The sequence below is a fragment of the Oreochromis aureus genome, linkage group 9, assembly GCF_013358895.1.
Source record: "Oreochromis aureus strain Israel breed Guangdong linkage group 9, ZZ_aureus, whole genome shotgun sequence".
Classification (NCBI taxonomy): domain Eukaryota; kingdom Metazoa; phylum Chordata; class Actinopteri; order Cichliformes; family Cichlidae; genus Oreochromis; species Oreochromis aureus.
This window is the reverse complement of record NC_052950.1, coordinates 649,017-675,004: the sequence shown is the minus strand read 5'-3', so window position 1 is coordinate 675,004 and position 25,988 is coordinate 649,017. Positions and strand designations below refer to the sequence as shown.

The 25,988-nt window shown below is 44.3% G+C and overlaps 1 protein-coding gene across 1 annotated transcript in view; it reads left to right on the top strand.

Annotated features, from left to right (window-relative positions):
* tgfbr1b (transforming growth factor, beta receptor 1 b) overlaps window positions 1–25,364 on the top strand; it is a 44,482-nt gene extending 19,118 nt beyond the window's left edge. Inside the window, exons 2-9 of the mRNA XM_031748207.2 lie at window positions 1,596–1,841; window positions 3,722–3,991; window positions 7,443–7,673; window positions 9,302–9,469; window positions 12,093–12,249; window positions 14,846–14,970; window positions 15,104–15,234; window positions 17,372–25,364. Of these exons, the coding sequence (XP_031604067.1) occupies window positions 1,596–1,841; window positions 3,722–3,991; window positions 7,443–7,673; window positions 9,302–9,469; window positions 12,093–12,249; window positions 14,846–14,970; window positions 15,104–15,234; window positions 17,372–17,497 (1,454 nt within the window). The 3' untranslated portion in view covers window positions 17,498–25,364. The remainder of the gene's footprint in view (window positions 1–1,595; window positions 1,842–3,721; window positions 3,992–7,442; window positions 7,674–9,301; window positions 9,470–12,092; window positions 12,250–14,845; window positions 14,971–15,103; window positions 15,235–17,371) is intronic.
* Window positions 25,365–25,988: the final 624 nt, after the last annotated feature.

Below are 25,988 nucleotides of genomic sequence, written 5' to 3'. Positions count from 1 at the left end.
ACGTTAACCTTAACAACCGATATATGGAGCGACTGCCTCTCTCTCTCTCCCTCTCCTGCTGCTACTTCAATCATGAAACTGATCAATGATCAGCTGATCGGTTTTTCTGTCGGGAGTCGTCTCTCTTCTTTGTTTTTGGTCCACTTTGCACCAGAAAGAGGAAACCAGCGGCTGAACAACAGCAGCACGTTTAAGCTTGATAAGCTGTTGTTAGAATGTATTTAATATTACTTTCTACACCAGGATCCTTTTCTACGTAGCTGACGGCTGGTAACTGTGCAGGGGCGGATCTAGCAAAGTTTAGCCAGGGGGGCCGATAGGGCATGAACAGGGAAAAGGGGGCACAAAGACATACTTTTCTTTCTTATTCTCATTTAAAATGTCTAGCTTTTAATAAATAATTATCTGAATCTTACACCCAAAGTTTTAATCTGATGTAAAATGTATAGAAGTCCATTACTGTATATAGTAACTGTTAAGTCTAATATACCCTAGTAAGCTATAGTACTTTTTCCTTTGGGAAGGTACCATCTGTGCAGTCTGCAATTCTGTTGAAGAAAGATGTTGAATCTATTTAATTATTCTTGAAAAATAATTTAATTCTGTGCATTTTTTCACCCTGCATCAAATTAAAGTTGATTACATCGATTAAGCATCATGAGGTGGAGGGTGGGGGTGGTTCCCTATTTTTTTTTTTTTGTTGGGAGTTTGCAACCCTATTAGTTAGGTTGGTTAATATTTCTGCTAAGTACTCTTTAAAATACCAGAATAGGGAGGATGGAGCAGGTTTAAGTTTATTAGATTGATCAGTATTGCTGAACTATGAAATATTTTGGGCGCAGTGTATTTTTTACACACAGGTATAACAGAATAGCTTTAGTGTTGTTGTTTATTTAAACTTGAGTATGAACTTATACAAAATGCAGCAAGATATTAAAAAAACAGTTTTATTGATTAAAAAACACACTATATCGGATTCATATCGGTATCGGCAGATATCCAAATTTATGATATCGGTATCGGACATAAAAAAGTGGTATCGTGCCATCTCTATATCTAACATTCATATACATTCACACTGGATCCATTGGAGAGCAACATGGGGTTAGTATCTTGCCCAAGGATATTTGGCAAGCAACCTGGAGCAGCAATGGGATCAAACCACTGACGTTCCGGTTAGTGGCTGACCTGCTCTGCCACCTGAGCGACAGCCACCCCATGATGTGATAGCATTGAACATAGAGATGACTCATAGCCACTCAGCTTGTCAAATGAACTAGCAGCTTAATACACACAGAAAACCAACTCTATCCTGTCTTCCTTCTCTCGCCCCAACCGGTCGCAGCAGATGGCCCCGCCCCTCCCTGAGCCTGGTTCTGCCGGAGGTTTCTTCCTGTTAAAAGGGAGTTTTTCCTTCCCACTGTCGCCAAAGTGCTTGCTCATAGGGGGTCATATGATTGTTGGTTTTTCTCTGTATGTATTATTGTAGGGCCTACCTTACAATATAAAGCGCCTTGTGGCGACTGTTGTTGTAATTTGGTGCTGTATAAATGAAGCTGAGCTGAATTAACCCTTCCCCCTTTTTCCTCTTCCAGGCCTTCATTGTTACTGTGACCGCTGCAGTACCAACTCCAGTTGCACGACAGATGGTATCTGCTTTGTAGCCATACAAAAGTCAGGCAGCCGGATGACCATTGAGCAGCGCCAGTGTGTGCACGAACGTGACTTGATCCCACGAGACCGACCCTTCATCTGTGCCCCATCTACCAAAGATGACAGTGGCATTTACCCACTGTGCTGTACCACAGACTACTGCAACAAAGAGCCGGTGACCCCCACTGGTAAGAGAAGAAAACCAACCACATTGCCTCTTCATGTCTTCCTTTAATTATTAAGTACAGCTACTATGTTACTGTAGGCGTGATAAAAGCTTCTCAATCGTTAAAACAAACCAATGGAGAGAGCGCGAGAGCCTTAGAGTAGAAGGGTCTGGGAGCTTGTTCATGAGTGGTAAATGGACTGATTGTTATATAACGCTTTTCTACTCTCCCGGAGTACTCAAAGCTCTATACAACACGCCACATTCACCCAATCACACCCATTCTCACAAGCACTGTCTCTAAACTGAGTGCTTTTCTGACGACATTCACACACAATCACACTCATGCAGACTGGAGGAGCCAGGGATCGAACCACTAACCTTCTGATCAGTAGGTGAACTGCGCTACCTCCTGAGCTACAGCCACCCCCAGAATGGAGTGGGCAGTTAATGGACTGGTGCTGTACTGGTCTAATGTGGTGAAGAGGGAGCTGAGGGTGACTGCACTGACGTACAGTTTTACATAAAAACAAAAGACAACCCAAGTAAATATAAAATGCAGTTTTCATTAAATTATTGGCATCAAGAACTGCACGACTGGCCTGTTAAGTTCATTGGATTTAAGTCTGGACTTTGACTGACCCCCCAAAAATAAGTATTGTAGTGATGTAGTCCGAGGTGGACTCTGGTGGGTTCTGATGCATGACCCAGCTAAGCTTGAACAAACTGATGGCTGAACATAGTATTTCATAGTACTTCAGTTCTACTTTATTGTACTTTCGTGTTAGAGGTCAGAATTCATGTTTTTCTAAAGATGGCATTTCGTTCATCCTCCTCGATAAATCCAAACAGCAGTGGCTCTCATTCCCTCGATCGTCTAAAACTCTGCTGTTGCCCTATTTTCCCTGTCTAGTAGCAGATGAGCACACACGCTCGGCACAGTGCACCAGGTAGATCGTTAAATAGATAGGGGTGATTAATGATGTGTTCACAGGGTGTGGGAGAAAAAAACTCACAGTGAATTTGCGACTCGTTGAGTATCCTCGACATATCACCCACCCGGGAACGGGTTCTCTACGGGGAACGGGTTCTCTAAGGGGAACGATTTCTCTACGGGGAACTGGTTCTCTACGGGGAACTGGTTCTCTACGGGGAACTGTTCTCTACGGGGAACGGGTTCTCTACGGGGAACTGTTCTCAACAGGGAACGATTTCTCTAAGGGGAACTGGTTCTCTACGGGGAACTGTTCTCTCACGGGAACTGTTCTCTCTCGGGAACGGGTTCTCTAAGGGAAAGGTTCTCTGCGGGAAGGAACGGGAACTCTTCTCAACAGGGAACAGGTTCTCTCGGGAACTCTACGGGTTCTCTAAGGGAAACTGTTCTCTACAGGGAACGAGTTCTCTAAGGGGAACGGGTTCTCTGCGGGGAACGGGTTCTCTACGGGGAACTGTTCTCTACATCATTGATGTGTAAATGGACAGTCTTTCTTTCTGCAGCTCTTTGATGGTAGTACTGATGAGCATTGTTACAAAAAAAACGTTGTTGTGTGTGCGATGTGTGGTTTTATGCTAACTATACGGCACCGTGTGATAATATTGATGTCACATCTGAAGTTGTTTGAGTACACAAACCTAAACTACACATAGCTACCTGCCTAAATACACACCAGGTTTAAACTGGAATGCCCAGTCCAGTGTAAATGGGTTTCTACAGCACTGCATGATTGAGGTCCTAAATCCATGTAAACCTGTGTTGTGAACTCTGATATCCACAGAACAAAAACAAGGACTTAAGGCTTGTCGTCACATTAACCTTTATGCTTCCAGGTTGCAGTCAGACCAGCACAGTTCCAGGCTGTGGGTCAGTAGGTATTCTGACCAACTGCTCTTTGTGTCTTGCAGGCCCCACAGCGACCCCTTCTCCTCTGGGGCCGGTGGCCCTCGCTGCTGTCATTGCTGGCCCTGTATGTGTGCTCTGCTTGCTGCTGGTTTTGGCGTTCTATGTTTGCCACAGCCACAGAGGCCTGGGCGCCGGGGGAGCCGGGGCTCACCACCACCACCACCATCGGGTGCCTAATGAGGAGGACCCCTCCATGGACCACCCTTTCATCACTGTGGGAACAACACTGAAGGACCTAATCTATGACATGACCACTTCAGGCTCTGGATCAGGTAAAACGCTACATCTCAGGGTCTAATTTGTACATATTTGTGCAGCGATCAGCTGAAGGAGGATTTAGACATTTCTGAGGTATATAAAGGTAAAAACACTCCCAGCAGCTCTTTCAGGGCATGCCCTGCATGTTTCACCAAGACAATGCTAAAATGCACACTGTATCTAACAGTATGGACTCATAGTAGAAGGGTGCAGGGGACAAACAGACATTTGACTGACTGAAACAAAACTATGACAGAGAGGACTTAGGACTGAGCAGCTAGAAGTGTACATGTAACAGGGACAGGACAACATCTGCTCAGTTCCTCGCTGCTTCCAGGCTTTTAAAGAGAGCAGAGGAGATGCTCCACAGTGCTGAACGTGGCCCTGTTGTTGTTTACCTGCTCAAAATTCAAAAAGTCAGATTTGCTAACATATGCACAGTTGTTGACCAAAATAGGCTGATGTGCATGTTTCATAAATCTGACAGTAAGTTTGCGTTTCATGTTTGTGTTTTGCACAGGAAAGAAGTGACATGTTAGTAAATGAGGGCCGTCGGGTCAGAGTGGACATTATTTCTTTCCTTTAATGCCTTTACCACTATAACGTGGCTGGTGATGTGTGCAGCATGACCCAGTTACTCGTCTTTACATGTGGTACAATGAAAGAGGTGGAGGTTGACAGGAAGTGGCAGCAGTGGACTACAGCAGGGAGTGATTTGTTCATGGAAGTGCATGCATGCTCGGATCGGCTGGAGGAAAGGGAAGCATGTCAGACATTTGAAGTGAATGCAAGAAAAGGTGACTGTAATTATTTTATTGTGCACCAGGAGGCGAAAGACATCACACTTTGTTCACAACTGCTTTGGGAAATGTTGATTAGTCAGTCCTAAAATGTCGGCATGTTTCAGATTTTCCTTATTTATTCATAACATCAACCTATCAGACTGGAGCTCGATGCTCGAACCTTCACAGCAGTCCCAGTTCCTTATGTGTCCCCTGGGAAAGTTCCTGTTCTGGCCCACTTCAACACGTCAGCATCTCATCTACATGCTGCATCATTCCTGACAGGCTTTGCATTCTTGCACACAAGCACGACTGAATAGGTGGTATCACCAAAACTAAATTCCTGTGCAAACGCACACATGAATCCCACTTCTTCCAGCTGTCACAGGGCCAGAATGATGACATACAGGTAGGCAGTGTGTCACAGAGAGTGTGCACACCCACAGACTGGATCCAGCAGCTGTGAGGTGACGGCTGTGACCACGGCACCATCACACTGTCTGTGTTTCAGGATTCTCTTCTGTTCCAGAGAAAGGAAGAAGCAGCTTTGAATTATACGAGATTTGGTCGACTGGATGCGTTTTTATATGCACTGATCCCATCCTATAAAAATGTGTATTCAAAGCTCTCCTGCATGGTAGCCATGAATGATGACTGGCACCTCCAACATGCTGCCAAGCAACAGCTTAGATTATTTGTGTTGACTTAAAGCAGACTGCAGTTCTGTGTGAGTCTGCACTGCGTGGCCTGTTGTAATCACTATGCTGGCTGTGTGTGTAAACAGCCTGTTGAAATCACGCTGGAATTTCAGTCCCACTTTTTTTTCCTGTGTCTCATGAGCAGTTTTCCAAAGCAGTGAGACGATTTTCACATTTTTTGAATTGTTCCTGGATTGTAGATTGATGACTTTCAGTCTTTAACACTGCTGCCATTAAAAGTCCATACAGTTTGATTTAAACAGAGCAGCGTTCTGTCACAGGACGGTTTGTGCATTCATGTTCTTCATTGCTTCCTGTCTGATCAGAGAGCATGTACAGCTAGTAAATCCCTTCCATCCACAAAACACACACACACTGGTCGGCAAACTCCCACACACCCTCTGACGTCACCGAGAGGATGACGAGCTGGTCCAGTGTTCTACCACCCCAACAGAACCCTAGAACCCTCGATTACCACAGACTTTCCCAGGCAGGCTGAGAACTGTGATCACAAACCCATCCTGGGAAGCTCCGCTCCAGATCGCCACGCAGTATTGCAGAGCTGTGTCAGCCAGGACATCCCTAGCCTCCAGGGCGAATCTCATCCACCCCAGGGGCCCTGCCAAGTCTTCCCCTGCTCCCCTCTGCTTCCTCTATTACAGAAGGCAGTGGGAGATCCTCAGTGTTCCTTTCATTGTGTTGAGGTCAGCAGCATCCCACCACCACTGTAAACTGTGTGTGCAGAATACCACCTAAATCACTCCAAGGCTGGCCCAACAGGCTAATCAAGCCCAGTAAGACAACTCCCTTCACCTTGCACCTTGTTGCTGCAACAACAATTGCAGCCGCAACCCCTTGCAGCGGCCTCAGAGGTGAGGAACATGGTCCACTCAACGTCCTCAGCCTCCCTCAGAATGCAATTACAGCTCTATCAGAGATGGCAGATGTGGTGGACTGAGGCTCAGATGTTCGCTCACCCGCTGCACGTTTGGGGGCACCTGTCCAGCATCTTCTCCCGCCACCTGATCCAACTCAGCACCTCCGTGTCCAGCCACAGATCTGATGACACAATTTCAAAATCGGTTATTGACCTGTGACCTAGTGTGTCTTGGTGCTACGTGCCCCTATGAACACCTCTGTGCTCCAACATAGGTTTGCATGGGTAAAGGCTTGCCGTGGAGCCTCCACCCCAGGCCTGGGTCCAGGGTAGGATCCCAGTAAACTTGTCCCAGACGGGGTGCACTGGACCCTCCATCTATTGTGATTTACAGGAGTCAGGTGGCTGATTCAGATGAAACCATCCACTACAACAGTCTGTTTGTTTAGTTGTCATTTTTCGAGAAAGTCTGTGAAAGGTATCTGAGGAAAGATAAAAAATCCTGTTTAATTTATTCATATATTACAACGACACAGTGAAATGTGTGTGTGATTCTATAATGTACTATTATAAGGGCAGAGGAGAGCAATGGAAGTCAAGTCCATAAATGAATGAATAAAGTTAAATTAAAGGAAAAACAAGTGGAATGTTAAAGTTCTCATGGGTGGTGAGGTGGGCGTGGTCCCAGCACGGGCAGGAGGGTTTGTGGATCAGCCAGTTACTCCTGTACAGGAAGTCTCTCTTCATTTAAGGCTCTAAGTTTATGATTCATCAGGGGCAAAGCAAAAACATAATCACCTAATCAAGTCACCTGGATTTGACCAGATTAAGCTCTATGCTAACACTGATTACTGACACCAGTCATGAGGTGAATGACAAAGTCCAAATGTGGAAGCGGACTTCAGTTCTGGGATGTGCGTGGCTCGTCGATTCCTAGCTGCTGTCACGGGTGGTAGCAGACATACGAGTCGTCTCTGTTTACAGAGGTTTGACATGAAACGGTTCCCAAGTTGAATTTGATATCAGAGTGTTTTTGCGTTGTAGACTAGTCTCATGTTTTTCATGGTCAGCAGGACCATCACTCATATATCCGTCCACTTCCTTTCAGGTCTCCCACTGCTGGTCCAAAGAACAATTGCCAGAACTATCATCCTCCAGGAAAGCATTGGGAAGGGGCGTTTTGGTGAGGTTTGGCGCGGTAAATGGCGCGGCGAGGAGGTGGCTGTGAAGATTTTCTCTTCCCGAGAGGAGCGCTCCTGGTTCCGTGAGGCTGAGATCTACCAGACTGTGATGCTGAGGCATGAGAATATCCTGGGCTTCATTGCTGCTGACAATAAAGGTGAGAAACCAGCAGGCAGCTGCAAGAAGATGGAACAAGATTAGAGTGAGGAGAGCAGCATTCACTGTGAATGGTACACAGCACAGGGGTCATAGTTCAGAGTCAGGAGGACGCAGAGTTCACCAGACTGTTTGTCAGCCACACACACAAATGTATTTATTTGTGTGTGTTTATTCATTCATGTATCCATTTACCTTTAGTTAACCAGGCAGACCAGGTAACAGCCAGACAAACATATTAGAAAATGTATGAAATCCGATATCAAACAACCATCTACCTGGTGCACAACAGGAAACACGATTCTGTAAGTGATCCCCGGGAGGTGGTATGCGTACACTTAGGTCCAAAATTGGTGTTTGTACTTTTGGTGCCCCTGAACAAGGCACTGTCCCTACACACTGCTCCCCGGGCGCTGGATTGGTGGCTGCCACTGCCTCACTGAGTGGATGGGTTAAATGCAGAGGACTGATTTCCTACAGGACTAATAAAGTATACATTGTTATTATTATTATTGAATATCAGTGCAAGTGGCATTTGTCAGAAAGGGCACCGTTACCCCTCAGCTTATTGTCGTCACCCTGCTGAGTGGGCAGGCAGGCAGTGCAATAACAAAGAGTTTAAATGTCAGGCAAGGTTCACTTGGTCACGTCTTTATATTGTAAAGTAAAGAGCCGACAATTATACAAAGAAAACATCACCCCTATGAGCAAGCACTTTGGTGACAGTGGGAAGGAAAAACTCCCTTTGAACAGGAAGAAACCTCCAGGCTCAGGGAGGGGCGGGGCCATCGCTGCGACCGGTTGGGTCGAGCAGTTAAAGACAGACGTCAATAATAACTAATGTTCTTTTTCTTGGTGAATTAATTTTACGTTATAATTGAAATATTTCAGCTGAATTTGAATTTTCTTGCTGATGTATTTCTTTACTTATCATTGTTTTCATTGTTTATTCATATGTCCCTCAGACCTACAGTTATAGTAACTTGCTAAATGCTTGCACGTCTCTGTCGTGGAAGTTCAGGAGGCGACATTAACGAGCACGTCTTCAGGTTTGATGAGCAGTTAGTGTAACGTTCTCCACACACGTTCATTCCAGTGAATGCAGATATGCACGTTTCACTGGTGTGCATGAACCTTTAATATTGATTATGAATTCATAACAATGGTAACACTGGTTGAATCCATCAGTGGGGAAAGGTAGCACTGATCTTCAGTTGTCAGCAATGATCAACAATCACTGATTGATTGTTGATCACTGCTGATGCCCAACATTATCACCCATCAGCCTGTGCAGTCCACAGCTGCCCACACCAGTCCACAGCTGCCCACACCAGTCCACAGCTGCCCACTCTGCAGTGAGCTCTAAGTTGAGAGTGAACGCAGACATTGGCATGTAGAAAGCTGAAGGTCTATGAAGCTGTGATTGCTGTACATGGATATGATGAGAAAGCCAGATTTGAATCATCCACCCTGCACCTCATCACTGAGTCAAAGTGACACAAAGGTTAAGGTGTTGTGCATATTACACACTTTCATTATTAACCAATTGGTGATTAAACCTCAGCCACTGTGTCAGTACTGCCTTAGAGAAGTGTGATAGTGATCCATGTTTCTGTGCTCTGCATGTAGATAATGGAACATGGACTCAGCTGTGGCTGGTGTCGGACTACCATGAACACGGATCCCTGTTTGACTACCTGAACCGCTACACGGTCACAGTGGAGGGCATGATCAAACTGTCTCTGTCAACAGCCAGCGGCCTCGCCCACCTTCACATGGAGATTGTTGGCACGCAAGGTGAGAACCACACACCTGTATGTATCCAAGGTGAATCAGTGTCTAAATGCTTGGATAGTGAACACAAACACCAACAAACAGAGTAATGCGTGCCTCGCAAGTTTCCAAACGTAGCTGGACACGAGCGAGTGTACCAGCTTTGCTGATCAGCAGCCTGGAGACATGCTCGGAGGAGGTGTGACAAAAACCACGTTCAGTAGCTCACATGAGGCGACTGAGGTGAAGACCACGTATGTTTAAATCAGCCTGAGTAAACATGGAGTCTGTTAGCCTGTATGAGTATACAGATAGAGGCAGGTATGCTGGAGTATAGACTAGGGGTGGGTTTTGATTATCGATTTATCGATTAAAATCGATTCTGGCTTGGATAACGTGATATCGATTCATTAAAATCCTGAATTGATTTTTAAATCTAATTTTATTTTGCCTGAAATGCCAGAATCTCAGGTTAAACCTCACAAAATTTCAACAACCACCAAACAGCTAAAACAGTCAATGAGAGCAGGAACACGGATTCTGCACAAAGACGTAAACACAAAGCGCGGACCCGCCGACGCATCAGAATCAGCGAGCTGTCGCCTTTCTCACCCGACGGCACGGACACGGTCGGGCGGAAAGCCGACAGCTCGCTGATTCTCATGTTTCATGGTCCGCGCTTGTGTGTTCACGCCTTTTGCGCGCTGATTCTGAAGCTGTTAGTTTTATCTCTCTCCAAACAATATTGACTTGAACCAGCAGCAAAAGAAGATCCAAACTATGCTTCACATTTCGCTTCACGTAAACATCGTCATGAATTCACTCTTAGTTTTGCCGTTTTGCTTCCACCACAATAAAATCACACTTCATGCACAACTCTCTCTTTCTCTCTCACAGTGTACTTCAAGAACAGTTTCCCATCTAAAAATCTGTTTTCTGCATCATTCGCTTGCTTATTACGCACAAGTCGGCTGCTGTTTTTTTTTTTTTTTTTTTTTACTTACTTCTGAAAGGAAAGCCTCATTTCTGCTGTTCAATACTGAACAAATGTAAACTTTTTAAAATTATGCAAAATTGCAAAACGCTCAGCTGTGTCTCTAATAAAACTGCTGTAACTTTGCTCTGCTTCACGTCAGCAGCATCAGGTAATGTTCACATGTTGATAAATGACTTTCTTTCGTTTTTGATCTACTGCAGAATATTTTTAAGGTTATCTGTTATAAAATCCCAGACCAGGAAAGTCGCCTTCATGTTTTTCTGTTTTATCCTCAGTTACTTTGACACAAATCTGCTGTGATGCTCACACCTTTGATAAAGTCTCGCAAGTGTCAGCTTTCTTTTTATAGATATAAAAATGTGGAAATGTACTGATAGGTGATCAGAATTAGAATATTTCTGACTGAGGCAAAATTTCCCCGATTCAAATCGAATCAAATAGAATCGAATCGATTCAGGACCTTGTGAATTGGATTCGAATCGATTCTAGAAATCAGTGATGATACCCAGCCCTAGTATAGACATCAGTCTGAGCCATCGCACACAAAGCCAGGGATTGTTGGTCAGAAATCAGCCTTGGTTGTCCAATACTGTCCCGACAGAAGTGTATGGTGACGCAGCACGCTGCTGTGAGATCTGAGCAAAGTACACTGATGTGTGTAATGAAAACTGGGTCACTGTCCTATTGGAAGGCCCAGTTTCTGTTCCTCTCATGTCCCCTGAAGTATATCAAAACAGTTCTGAGGAGGACAATCTGAAATGTGATTGGCTGCAGCAGAACAATAGGTTTGAACTGAAAGCACTTCATTGCATATTCATAAAAGGCCCAGTACTCACATATGTCAGAAGCTGCGTTACATGTACTTCACAAAAAGTATAATACATGCAATAAAATACATTTATCAAGTTAGGGAGAAAAAACAAGTATTTATTGTAAGGTCATTTAACCGTAGGTATATTTCTTGGTTAGTTGTTTAAGGAGCTTGGAAAGAAAAGCGTCTGGACTTCTTTAAGCTGCTTGAAGACGTTTCACCTCTCATCCAAGAAGCTTCTTCAGTTCTAAGGTCAAATGGTGGAGAGTCCCAGATTTAAGCCCTGTGGGAGTGTCCCCCCAAAGAGGGACAATGGACCCCCTGATGATCCTCTACCTCAGGGGTCCCCAATCCCAGTCCACGAGGGCCGGTGTCCTGCAGGTTTTAGATGTGTCCTTGATCCATCACAGCTGATTTAAATGGATAAATTACCTTCTCAACATGTGTTGACCCAGGGTGAGATCCAAAACCTGCAGGACACCGGCCCTCGTGGACTGGGATTGGGGACCCCTGCTCTACCTAGTCACATGATTAGGTAGAGGCATTTTCAAGGCCTTTTCATACCTTGGCTCATGTGATTAGATAGAGGATCATCAGGGGGTCCTTTGTCCCTCTTTGGGGGGACACTCCCACTGGGCTTAAATCTGGGACTCCACCATTTGACCTTAGAACTGAAGAAGCTTCTTGGATGAGAGGTGAAACGTCTTCAAGCAGCTCAAAGAAGTCCAGACGCTTTTCTTTCCAAGCTCCTTAGACTACGATGACCTGGATGACTGAGAACCTTCACAGGCTTCTTGGTTAGTTGTGGGCGTGTGCTGATTGTACCTCTGGGTGTGCAGGAAAGCCAGCTATTGCCCACAGAGACCTGAAGTCGAAGAACATCCTGGTGAAGAAAAACGGGACGTGCTGCATCGCTGACCTGGGTCTGGCTGTGCGGCATGACTCTGCCACCGACACCATCGACATCGCTCCAAACCACAGAGTAGGGACCAAAAGGTAACCTTTGACCTTTGACTCTACACCTGTAAAACGTTAGTGACGCAAGAAGATGATGGTTACAAAGTAGTGCTAGTCTTTTTCATTTCAATTTTCAATTTTTCTATTCAAGTGTGTGTGTGTGTGTGTGTGTGTGTGTGTGTGTGTGTGTGTGTGTGTGTATTTCCTAAAACTTTTAAACATGGAAGAGTGGAAAAAGCTGCCTGTTTCCCACTGTGATATCCAACTTTATAAACTTCTTTTTCTGTCAAACATTTTGGAGAAAGTTGTGTCCGTCTAACTCAAAGCCTTTTTAGATGTTCGAGTCTCTTAATAGCATCAGATTTGCACTCCTGAGGGTTTTTAATGATATCACCCTGGCTACAGATTGAGGTAGGGCTGTGCGATATGACCAAACTCTCATATCCTGATATAAGACATTTATCGTCCCGACAGTCATACATATCACAAAAATGTTACTTTTTCTGCAAATTCTGTGAATCTCGTTCAACTCGACCTGTGTGAAGTGTTTCCAGCTGGGCATCGTGTACCTGTTTTGACCAATGCATGAAACGATATAGTTTTAGACATAAGTTGTTTCTTTGTATTTATTACACGGCGTGCTGCGGGAAAAACCTGTTCTAACGTTTGAGTCTAAAGTTTACTTTGAGCACCTGATTTTTGCTTCACATCCGTAAACTCTCTCCATACTTTTTCACGTGTTTCAGTTTATTTTGAAAAATCTCAACAGGATCTTCAGCTTTATTGTGAAAGGTTTATGTGGAAAATAAACAACGCGTAAAAACAGTCGCTTGTCCGTCCGTAGTGTGGTTATATTAAATGTAAGAGAAAGAGAGAACTTTAAGAAATGAATATAGCCACTACAGTGACCATCAGAACAGGGAAAAATATTCTGTAAACAGTTTATTTTGCGACGCCACGAAAGAAATGATAGCGTAAAATGAAATGAAATATGTTTTCATATCGTCATCCGATATATGTCGTTATATCGAACAGCCCTAGATCAAGTGACCAAGGTGTACATTTCCAAATAAACATACATTCAAATGTACCAGAGTAAACCAGTATCTCTTCTTCGCCTCCAGGAGTGGTGTCATGAAGCGGCTCGCCTGTTTGTGTCGTTCCAGTACATTACTGCCATCTTGTGGCCACTCAAAGCTCTGCTAGTTTGTGCTCATAGGAAACTATTGTCCTGTGTGTGTGTGTGTGTGTGTGTATGTGTGTGTGTGTGTGTTGTTGGTAACTGCTTTGGTACATTAGTGTGAAAATGTTTCTGATCATGATGGAGTGAATGGCAGCCTGTACCTGTCTGACCAGTTCAAACTGCCCGTATAGATACTGACTGTTAACCATGACATAAACTATAAGTGTTTGAACTGTTTTTGTTACTCATATTTTCTTCTTTTTAAATCCAGATGTAGGATTGTGTTTCTGAGCTCATGGACAAATGTTCTTTTTTGTGACAGCCACTGCACACAAAGGATTTATACAATATGATTAATACTGTTACTTTCTGCACAATTAAAACAGTGTTGTGTTTAGTGAGGCGTATTTGCTGCTTGTCTTGGCCCTTAGCTGTAATAGACGCCAGGCAGCCAACTTCATAAACAGGCCATGTAGGATTTTCACATTATCTGAGTCGGGGAGGAGTTTGAGCTCAACTTTTCAGACAATCTTGTGAGCACAATAACTCCAGAAAAATGTTACCGCGGATATTCAAATTCATACCATTGGGGCATCTACTAAAGTTCAAATAAGATCACCATTACTTGAGCTGGTCGTGGCTACGCTGGGAGTATCACATGCGTTACTTGGAGCCTTTCCAGCTTCACTTAAGTTTAAGTGTATTTTATATTTTTATTCATGCTTTTATGTTTTTAATTTTTTATATTTATTTTTATTTTACTGCTGTGTATGTTTAACTTTCTTTATAAGTAAAGTTGGCTTGGCTCTGCTTGTCCACTCAAAGCACTTCACACAGTTCAGCACATTATTTTGGATGGTCAAACCGTGGAAGTCGGATTTTAGTCATCACTGTAACGCAAACATGAAATACCATACAAGCTTAAATATGTTTGTGTTTCATTTGGATATCCAGAGATCTCATTTAACAAGAGTTGTTATTAGCTCAGTCCCAAGTACATGCAGGGTACCATGATGGTGACAGTTAGAACGAGTATAGAACTGGTGATAATACTTCTTCTTAACTAAAGCACATCATATGAGCTAGATGCTGCTATGGTTCTAAGTAGTTTTTAACAACGAGCTTAGAAATGACATGCATACATGTGTCAGGTGACTGCACAAGCGTCCAGAGTGACAACACTTGTCTGTTTCTACCATCAGAGTCTATCTGACCACAGGAGTCCATACTTATAATATATGATTGGCATTAATGGCTGCCACATGAGTATCCTGACCAGCCTGCTCAGAGATACAGTGGTAAACACTAGCACGTTAGCAGGGACTTAACTTTACCATCATAAAACGCTGTGGGTAATCACTGTGGGTAACAGTGCACAGTCTCAGTGGGGACTGTATTTGGTTGTGTTTTTGGACCAAGCGTTGTTCACCAGCCCGTCCTATCCGTCCTCAGGTATATGGCTCCAGAGGTGCTGGACGACTCCATAAACATGAAGCATTTTGAGTCTTTCAAACGAGCTGACATCTACGCCATGGGCCTAGTCTTCTGGGAGATCGCCAGTCGCTGCTCCATGGGAGGTGAGGGTCAAATAAACACTTTGAAGTTCATTAGGTGGCAACAATGAACTGAGAACCTGACTAGAGCTAGGTTTTGCAGTATTTACAAGGTAAACAGAAGACCTGAGTTTTCATTGTGCTGTTTTTCTGTCAGGCATTCATGAGGACTACCAGCTGCCCTACTATGACCTGGTCCAGTCAGATCCATCAGTGGAGGAGATGAGAAGGGTGGTTTGTGAGCAGAAGCTTCGGCCCAACATCCCCAATCGCTGGCAGAGCTGTGAGGTAGGACGAGTCTCACTCACTGATAGTTATCACCCACTCACTTATCCACACCAAGATCAGTGGACCCAGTGCATCCAGTGTTACCATCCGCATAGATGTGAATGTTGTCATCGTCCAGCACCACGATGACTTTACCAAGAGTATGTTAATTCAACTACAGTACTGTAAAAAAGTATTCTTGTGTTTTGCTTATTTATCAAAGGCACATGTTCAATATTTTGATGTTATGCAAAGATAATTAAAGTACATACAGAGTGCAGTTTTGAACTGATAAGAGAACAAGTTCACGGTTCTGTCAGTTCCAGAAGCTCTTCCAGGTTGTGAAGCATTGACCCTACTTCGACCATCACATGTTTGACTGTTGCTATGATGATCTTTTTATGAAATGCAGTTATTTTGAACATGTTACAGCAAAGCTTCCAAAAAGTTCAACTTTCTCTCAGTTCTTGGTAGAATATGTTCCCAAAATACTGAGGGATCATCAAGTTGTTTGTGTAGTCTAAGGAGCTCGGAAAGAAAAGCGTCTGGACTTCCTTAAGTTTCTTGAAGACCTTTCACCCGAGAAGCTTCTTCAGTTCCCAGATTTAACCCTGTGGGAGTGTCCCCCCAAGAGGGTCATGGACCCCCTATTGATCCTCTGCCTAATCACATGAGCCAAGGTGTGAAAACGGGTGTAGGTCACAATCAGCCAAGGTTTTGGGTAAACTGCTGTGAGACCTGGCCCCACCCTATCATGTGATTCCCTGAGGTCAGATGGCCCAGGATGTGAGTGGGCGTTAAGGCGTCTGGGAAGGATCTCAAACTGGATTAGAGATGGCAGACAGCTGGTGTCATATGCCCCGCCCTCTGTTCAAAGATGGCCATTCACAGTGGACATGGATGCTTCTTTCACTCTTTCAAACTTGTTCCTCTTAGAACTGAAGAAGCTTCTCGGATGAAACGTCTTCGAGGAAACAAGTCCAGACGCTTTTCTTTCTGAGATCCTTAGAGAACGATGAGCTGGATGACTGACAACCTTCACATAGTCCTTTGTGTTCCTTTTGGTCATCGGTGCTTCTACCTTAGAGCTCTGCCATATTGTTATGGACTAATTGTTATATCAGCTCTGTTCTCCTCTGCCTGAGCACTCAGCGCATTTTATACAACATGCCTCCTTCACCCATTCACATAAGCCTTCATGCTCTGATGGATGTGTCTGAGAGCAGCACTAGTATCTTCCCAACCAGGATCGAACACCAACCGGAAAACACTCCGGTTATAAATCAAATCTTGGTAAAGGTGAGGTTGTGCTTGTTTGTCACCTGTCCAGGAGGCTGTCACCGTCCTCCCTCCCATTCACAGTGACCCAGACTGTGACACATACAATCAAGAGCCCATATAGAAGTACGCTGAAGCTGCTCAATGTTTTCAGACAAACTATTGTCATTGGGCAGATTTCCCCCTGCACAGTATTTCTGACCGTGTAGGTGTCACAGTGCAAACTGTGCATGCTGAGAAAATAATTATCAGGAAGTGATATGAATGGAGCAGCTGGGAGTGGTGCATGGTTACACGAGAAGACGACCCTGGAGGAGGTATCAGTAGGTACTTCCACTGTGGCCATGGAAGTGATGGGAATGCCTGAATCTAATGAGTTGGATGGGTGGGCGACTGTGTGTGTCGAGGCGAACATATCAGGTGCTGTTTACAGCAGAGTACATGCAAAGGCAAGATTAAAGATTAGAAGAGTCTGCTGGAAAGTTTCTGATTTACTGAGGGAAGAAAAAGACATTTCACACCAAGATTAGCTCAGACAGTCATAGAGAGCTGGGCTGTAGTGTTGAGCAAACAAAGAGCAGTTTCAGCTGTGTAGGTCCGGGACAGGTCACCATGGCTAACACTGACACAGCTATTCACACTTACATTCACACCTGTGGGCGACTTCGAGTCACTCGTGTCAGAGTCAGAGGAACTTTATGAATCCCAGAGGGAAGCTGAGGTAACCTAACCCCACCAGCTCCATGTGTTTGGAGGCTGGATAGCAGATTTGAACCATTCATTCATTGGTATAGGTGCATGCCATGAAGCAAGTATGCAGACTGCACACTTATGTGTGTGTTGAGTTGATGAGGCTGATTGTGTGCTCTTCCTCCTGCAGGCCTTGCGGGTGATGGCAAAGATCATGAGGGAGTGCTGGTACGCCAACGGAGCTGCACGACTCACTGCTCTGCGAATCAAGAAAACACTGTCTCAGCTCAGCCAGCAGGAGGGGATCAAGATGTAGAAACAACTACCAAACACACACACACACACACACACACACACACACACACACACACACACACATATATATATGACTTTCATCCATAGCATTATTATCTTTATGATTCACTGATTGCTCCTCCTGTTTGTTCTGAAGGGAAGTGATACGTTTCCTCTGTTGTCACCTCATTTCATTCATGGACTGACTAATCAGTACTGAAACTGAGAGTGTGTGTGTGTGTGTGGGCTAACACACACATACGAACGGCTGATTGGATGGATCAGATGAAGTATGGCTGAACAGGAAGAAGCCGTCACTCGTTGTTCTTCCTTTTTTCTTTCATCATATGAAGTGTATCCGTGCCTCCATCGCTCGTCTTCTACACAAACAGACACACATAAAGCCCCGAGCTCGGCAGGTTCTGTGAAACAGAGCGACAGCTGGAAATCACCTGGACGCCTCTGAGTCACAGCGCTTTGTTTCAGCCCCACATCTGTACATCGACATTGTGCTCTGAAGCTTCAGTTCAAGAATCCATTTAAAAATAGGACTTTTCTGTGGAACAGCTTGTTCTGTTAACATGTTCGCTCACACATCCAGCCTACAGTGCTGTGCAAAAGTTTTGAGCCAAGCCCATTCCTCTCTGTTTCCCTTAGAACATGAGAAACGTGTGCAGCGCTTTGTTGTGACATACAGACACTGAAATTCTAATTGTAATAGGCTTAAAGGCAGAAAGTTCATATTTGGCCAATCAGACTGAAGACTAACAGCTGTGGCTGAGGCCCAACAGATGGATGCTCAGTGTTGTGGTCTTTCCCTACACAATGATGACGTTTTGAATCAAAAACTTCACATTTCCATCAGACCTGCTGCCACTGATTTTTCAGCTCCCTCCTTGTGTAGTTTGGCATCCCTCAGCTTTGTCTCTCGGTTTCCCTTTTGTAAGAATGGATCTTTGACTCCGCCCATCCACTGACACCATTTCTGACCACTGGCCAACCATAGATGTAGCAGCAGGAGAGCCAGAAGTATCTCGTCAGGTCTTTGGTGGAGTTTTTCTTAAAGAAATGACTCGAATAATAATGGTCTGCTGTAGATTGGAACCCTGTCAGTGTGTGCTTTGTCCTCTGCTGGTTTCCTCACATTGTTGAGGACACGGCACACTAATCACCTTCATTGTGCAGAAATACAGTTTCATGCCTCTTTGGTATGTTTAATAGATTCTAGGAACAAGTTCAGAGTGTTTTATAAAAACCAAGTGCCTAAAGAAATGACGTAACCTTGGTTTAAATGATCATTGTTAAGGTGCCTGTCGTGCACAGAGACAGCGCCGGTTCATCCTTTGAGTTGAACCATCGCTTCTAAACAGCAGTGTAGTGGAGACTTTTGCACAGCACTGTACATTTTTGAATGTATATTTGAATGTACCTTTGAACATGGGCCACATGCTTTTGGTTTGCAGCAGGTTTGGGATCACAGTGAGGACAGCATTGATAGGAACACTCTGGCCTTGTTTGGCTTCCATTTGTGGCTTGTACAGATTTCTCTATGTAGACGCTGCATTCGAGCTGGGGCCATGCGTCATATCCAGCTGCCATGTTGCTCAGCAGGCCAGACTGTTGGCTCTTATTTAAAAAGCTTTTAAAGTTCCAATGAAAACAAGTGAGAAGTACAGAACAAGGCTCCATGTTCCACCAGGGAATATTTTACTGCTATTAGCTTGCTTAATTTGTCACAGTTAACATTTTAATTAATGTAAAATGTCAGAACAGTGTGAATATTTGTCAGCAGAGAACTGCATAAAGCCTGTGGACAACTGTAATATTTACTTTAATAACAGGAGTATCATTGTTACTATAAATAATGTGAACATTTTCACAGCGAGTGCCCTGAGTACAGTTCAAAAGACAAACTGTGGCTTTCTCAACAGCACGGCAGCTGTAATGATGCATGGCTGCTGTGGGCAGCTCTGTGGAGGTGAGTGGGTGCTGCCACCAGAAACAGAACCAGTGTCTGCCATGAGCATTCCCGTTTTCCTCGGCCTGGAGCAGAAATCCATGCAGAGTGCATAGATGCTCCCACAGCATGCTCCTCTTGTGTTACAGTAGCTCTGGGGACTGAACCGGCTCTTTGACCCGCTCTCTGATTTATGCATCACCTTTATACTTTCTGTTGTTCGAGCCACACCGCTCCGTTTCATTCAGTGTGGTTTTCAAAAAGCAAAGTGGACGTGGCGAAGTCATTCATTTTTGGCAAACATGCTGCAACATATGCAATATACAGTAGATAAATGTGTCTATTTTCTATACTGTGCTCTGCTAAACCACAAACGGCAAGAACAACAACCAACAGCTGCCACCATGCCTTCCAAGCCAGTCGTTACTGGAAAGTGCCGTGCTTCAAAGCCACCGTGTCCTGCGTTGGCTGTCGTGGGTTGTTTTTGTGCGTACGCAGCTTTATGTGGTGTGCGTCAGTGGAGGCTTGGCAGAGACCCCACTGAGCAGCAAGCTCATCCTATGCATACCCGTGATACAGGGAGGATAGGAAGCACACCGGACGCCGCTGCACCCACGGCCCAACTGACACACTGGTGCCATACCATCAGACCTCCCCTGGAACACCTCGCCACCTCAACGAGAACTTCTCATACAGCTTATCCTCTGGACGTGAGCTCCAGCACCGCAGACTGTTTGCAGACAAAGCTCTCTAGAAAAGAACCATAAAGACTCGTAAGCATTAACAATGTTGCTCTCTAAATGTAAACTCTCGGATTCTCCTTTGTTCTGTTTCTGTGTTGACGACGATGCCGCAGCATGAATCAAATGATGAACATTCTTTCTCTGTAGGATATTTAACAAAAAAGCAGTGAGGTGCATTCATTTAAATATAGCAAATGCATATTTACTAAGCCATAGGTTTTTCAGGTTGCATATTATTATTATGATTTTCTCTTTTGTCTTTTTCTACTAGAATGTACATTTACAAAAACATGAGATGATCAAAATCAAACCGACAATTTTGTCATTTCAGCTTAGCAAGCCTTAAGGGACCAACACGTAAGAGTCAGGATATGCTCTTCATTTTGTGTGTGTCGTTTTTTAAAATGAAAATCGATAAATCTATTATACACGTATATAATGAATACTTTGATGGAGTAAGTGTCATTATTCTATGTAAAGGATATATAGATGTATATATCGCACCTGATGTTCCAGGTGTGTTTGTCCTGTTGCCAAATTGCCATGACATCAAACACAGGTCACAAGTGCAGAACTGGGTACTTTGACTGGGACGTCTGCCACACCGTGATTTGCACAAAGACACCACAGAGTCTGTTTGTTGTTCAGCAATAAGTGCACTTCTGTACTGCTGTGGCGTTTATCTGTAAGTCGGCTGTCAGCGAATCAGTCTGTCTTCGTTCTTTCTTTTCCTTTTATCCATTTATAATGTATCATTGTGCTGCTGCTTAATTGGCCAGCTCGCTTTCCAGGTCGAGATGAGAGCTGCCGTTGGATGTGAATATCCCTCTGTTGCCTGAACCTGATCATTGTGTGCCATGTTGCTCGAACACAAACTCGCTCCAGTTGTTCGTTAAGCGTTTTTGTCAGCGACCATCCGCCGACTCACCAAGCGAGTCCTCTGCTTCTCTGTGCTGATCGGTTAACATGGAATCAGACGGAGGTCCGTATATTATTTTAAGGAAGGGACTGGTGAGGTTGGGACTTGTTCTTTGTTGTCAAAGCATAAAAACTGCATCACTGAAAAGCTGTCATTATGGGACCTTTGGTGGAGATTCAGTTGGCTCTGAAATCCTCAGTGTACACAACATTTTCATGGAAAATCAAGACACAAAAGCTCCAGTCGGCTGAAGCTAAATATCATTTCACCAGCGTCTAAAGCCTACACAACATTTTCACAACCTGCTGCTGGCTTTTTACAGTTATGCCTCTGTTATGGTAGAAGAAAACATAGGACAAAAGAAAGATTGGCCCCCGTCATAGATGTAAAGCCTTTAACTATCTGCTGGAGCAAAAGAAAAGAGGAAAACAAAACGAGGTGACAGGCTGGTTAAATGTTGCATGTCTGGAAAAGTTGTTAAACGAGCAGGCTTGTCAAGGAGGTTAGGGTTAAAGGTTTGGTGGTAGAGGTCGGGAAAGTCTGAGATTACATCCCTTTAAGCTCTGCACAGGTGGGCCTTTAGGTAGGACTGGCAGCACGTGGAATGTGTGCCATCCACAACAACAAAAGCTCAATAAACAGCTCTCCTGATATGCCTTTACTAGGTCAATCTTCATTTTGTCTTAACGTCACCAGCAGCCTTGTACCTTTTCTTTTCCAACCCCAACATAAGTGTAAAAAGATGTTTACCCAGCATTTTTCTCTCTTGAACAGAACCACTTCTGTCTGTTGAGTCTGTCTTGGCTTTTTTGTCTTGTTGTTCCATATTCTCTAACTGATCCAACAGCTACAACGGCCACGCTTCACTGCAGCGGTTTCAGTGGCTTAACAGCTCTGTACCGAGTAGACCAACTCACACTCACCTCTGCTTGTTTTTCTGATCATTTCTCTGTGAACTAACACGTTAAGGCTGGAGTAGGAGTCAAATAAAGCATTCGGCGAGACGCAGTGATTGGGAAAAGAGCTCGCACTTGATGACAGTGCCTCCTCTGGTCTCTTAAGGCTATGCAGAAGATAATCTCAGTGAAGGTGAAAATCTAGGCACTAAATCCTTTTATCAATACTAGAGTGGGCATGTTTATCAGATTATGTTGATTGGACAGAGCCCAGACACGTTCCATCAGCCACTTCATTTCATTTTTAATGCATGGTTTAACTCTGATGTCTAGTGGCTACCTTTGGGAAGTTGTTGGGTTTCTCCTTATAACATTTCTAGGCTTGACCTGGAGGATCATCTTACCGCTGTGATGATCAAACTATGCCCATAAGCTGTCCTGGTGATGGTCATGAAACTTGGATTTTTAAATATTTGTAATTTCTTTTCATTCATCCATCTGTTCCCTTTTACTAACCTTATCAGGGTTGCAGGGGGGCTGGAACGTATCCTAGCTACCATAGGGCGAGAGTCGAGGTGCAGGTCACAGGGAGAGATGGCTAACACACCTGTGGGCAATTTAGATTCACCAATGAACCTAACCCCATTAAATGCATGTCTCTGGACTGTGGGAAGAAGCTGGAGAAAGGATGTAAACTTTCATGATTTTTAGTTTTGTACGCACTTGCTTGAAGAAGAACGTTTAAAGTGGTAAAATTTGAGAACAACCACAGGTACAGTCAAATGCTCTTCAGTATTCTCCTTATAGGAATACTTTGAATGGTGTGCAGAACCCATTTAGTTTGCAGAAGCTTGCTTAATGACAAACACAATTCTGCACCAAGAGAGTTTTATACAATTCACTTTGACCTCGGTGCTAGCGTCTGAGGGTTCTTAGACATAAGCAGCTCCTTCTGGAGACTAAAGAGGGCTTTTTTGTTCCCTAACACCTGGAACACCAGTCACAAAATTCATGAGATCTCCCAGCCGCTTTTTAGGTGACCAAATTACTTATGAAACCTCCGTGACCATTCTGAAATTGAAGGCGCTGTTGGTCGGTCATTGTTCTTACAGTTGTGCAACCATTGGTCCGTTTCCAACCGTGTAGAGAGACTGGCTGTAGATTTGTTCATTTGTCCCCATATCTGAATCATCAAAGCTTCTTTGTGGTTGGCTGACCGTGAAAAGATGGCGTACTGTCGGTCAAAGCTCCAGCAGCACTACAGCTGTGTTACGTAATCAATGCTTTTTGGACCGTGGCCTTCATCACGGTGATGTTTTCTGGAAAGCATTGGGAGTAAACCTGTAAGTCCTTTCCCTTTAACACAGTCTAACAGCAAAATGGGTCATTACGGCTTTGGTCCTCGTCACCACTGCAGCCTAGCTAAATATGGAGCTATGTAAACTTTGATTAACTTTGCAAAAGTGTCTGTTCTAACCCAATCCATGGTCTTTCATCAACATTATTGAACTATTTGTTGCCTAAAACTAACCAAAGAACTTGAGGAGGTGACCGCGGACCGTGTCCCATCTTACACTGCTGCCCTGCAATCTGGCTAAATCTAACCAAAGTGCCAGTAAAAGTATATGTTTAGTTAAAAAGCCCCAAAATAAACAGAATAAGTCTGAATCCATGTTGGATGCCCAGTGTTAAAGTCCTGGCCACCACACCTCCAGCCTTCAGACTTTGTAGCTCTTTCTGTCTAAACGGGCACTTGACTTTAACACGAGCCGATACGAAAGGACAAAACTAAAACTCAACTTCAGAGAATTTGCATCACATTACTATGAGACTGTGTTGTTTCCTTACTTCTTTTAAGTAAGAAGTGATTGTTTAGTTATTTGGATCATGAACCATGTTTCAAACTGTTAGCAAGAAAACCTGCTGTACCTCATTTTGGAGACTCGCGTTCTGCTTTCTCTCTTTGTAGCTCTCAGTTAAATGGGGAGAGGTGCGCTGTGACGTATAGCCATGCAATCTCAAACCTCACTCCACCGGTCAGTAGCAGCATGGCTCAGCTGTTTGGTGACTCAGACCCATTAAAACAGAAGCACCGTCGAATATGCAGCCTTTCCACGTTTTACTTCGTGTACACGCCAGGCCTGTTTTCCTGCTTTGTGCGGATTGATGGATGGCCAACAGGGAGGTGTCGTGAACTATGCCAGCAGCTCTACCGCTTCAAACCATGCACTGACAAATTCCCACAGCTGCGAATGTATCAGTCCTCTCAGAGTCAACATCCCAACCCGAGCACAACCTGCATATCTCAGCCCAAACTTGTGTCTGCAAGCGTGCAGATATCGGCCGTCTCTTTCTCTCAATATGCAAAGCCGGGCTCAGTGGCATCTGTCCACGGAGTCCCGTTGGATCACAGAGACCTACCTATGCTAGCAGCATCTATACACTGTGACCGCATTAGGGTGACGTGCTCCTCTCCTGAGTGCCCTCCATCATCTCACAGACTAGAGAAAGGCGGTGTGGGTCACTAAAGGGCTCTGCCTCTGCTTGGAACAAACCTTTTCCACCCTGGTTTAATGCTGCAGCATGGCCTCTTTGGCAGCAAAGGTAGTAGAAAGCTTTAACATGTTTTATTTGGTGCCTAAGTTTGACTTTTGCTTTTGACCTCCAACGATGAGACTGTATGTGTCTGCATAACCCGCTTCATAGATGTCATCCAAAAGCTGAAAGTGATCTGTAAAAAGCATCGAGTAATTAAAGTGTTAAAAAGGACACTTAATCAAAAAGAAAATACCTCTTTGAAAGACCAATGTATTTTTACCTCACTGTATATATTCCTGATTTATTTACTCCAACTTTGCAATTGATCTGTTTTTGTTTCTATGAAATGCTTAAAGATGATTGGTTTCTTCTTTTTCATGGTACTTTTCTGTCACATGGCGCTGTAATGTGTTAGTGTTGTGAGCGAGCAGTATACTCCTTCCTCTGTTACCGTGCTCTGTGTGTGACCTGTCGCTTGTGTTCTGCGTGAACTGTATAGTCAATGCGCTTTACAAATGTCCACGCCCTCTTCTCTGGTTACAAATGCCTTGTTCAGTATGGTTTTGTTTTTTTGTTGAACAAAGGAGGAAAAAAAAAGACAAAGTGGAAGTGGGACGCTGGAAGAGAGGGGTGAGACTGTTGAGCAGAAACCCCTGAACTGTGGAGGTCACCTCAAAACTCTCTGGATTTCTAGACGTATATTATAATCTTGAAATGTTTATATAGTGTGGAGAGATGAATGAGATGGGCTTAGAGCTAGAGGATAGACACATGTTAACTTCTAACGTAGCTGGAGTAGAAAGTGGTGTGAATAAAGGAACCCTGTTTCACTATCACGTTTGTGTTTTTCAGCTTTATTTGAATGTTGCACACTCGGCACTCCAACAGCACATCGAACACATCATTTAAAGAGCGCGATCATGATTATGTCTTAATCCATGCTCGACCATCCAGGCGAGGACATCCCCAAAGGTTGATCCTGTTCATCTGGACGTAGCGTGACTTCTTCAGTCTCAGCTGACTGCAGATTTCCCCAACCGTATAAACAGCACCTTTGCACAATACTGGAACCAGCAGCACTGATGAACAATGGGCTGGGAGGTCAGTTTGCAGTCAGCTGAGCCTGAAGAAGTCACACTACGTCCAGATGAACACAATCAACCTTTGGGGGCAGCAGTCATTATGTACATACTGTCTGTGAAGGTTCTCAGTCATCCAGGTCATCGTAGTCAAAGGAGTTTGCGAAGAAAAGCGTCTGGACTTCTTTAAGTTGCTTGAAGACGTTTCACCTCTCATCCGAGAAGCTTCTTCAGTTCTAAAGTCAAATGGCCGAGAGTCCCAGATTTAAACCCAGTGGGAGTATCCCCCCAAAGAGGGACAAAGGACCCCCTGGTGATCCTCTAATCACATGAGCCAAGGTGTGAAAGCGGGTGTGGGACCTAATCAGCCAGGGTTTCGGG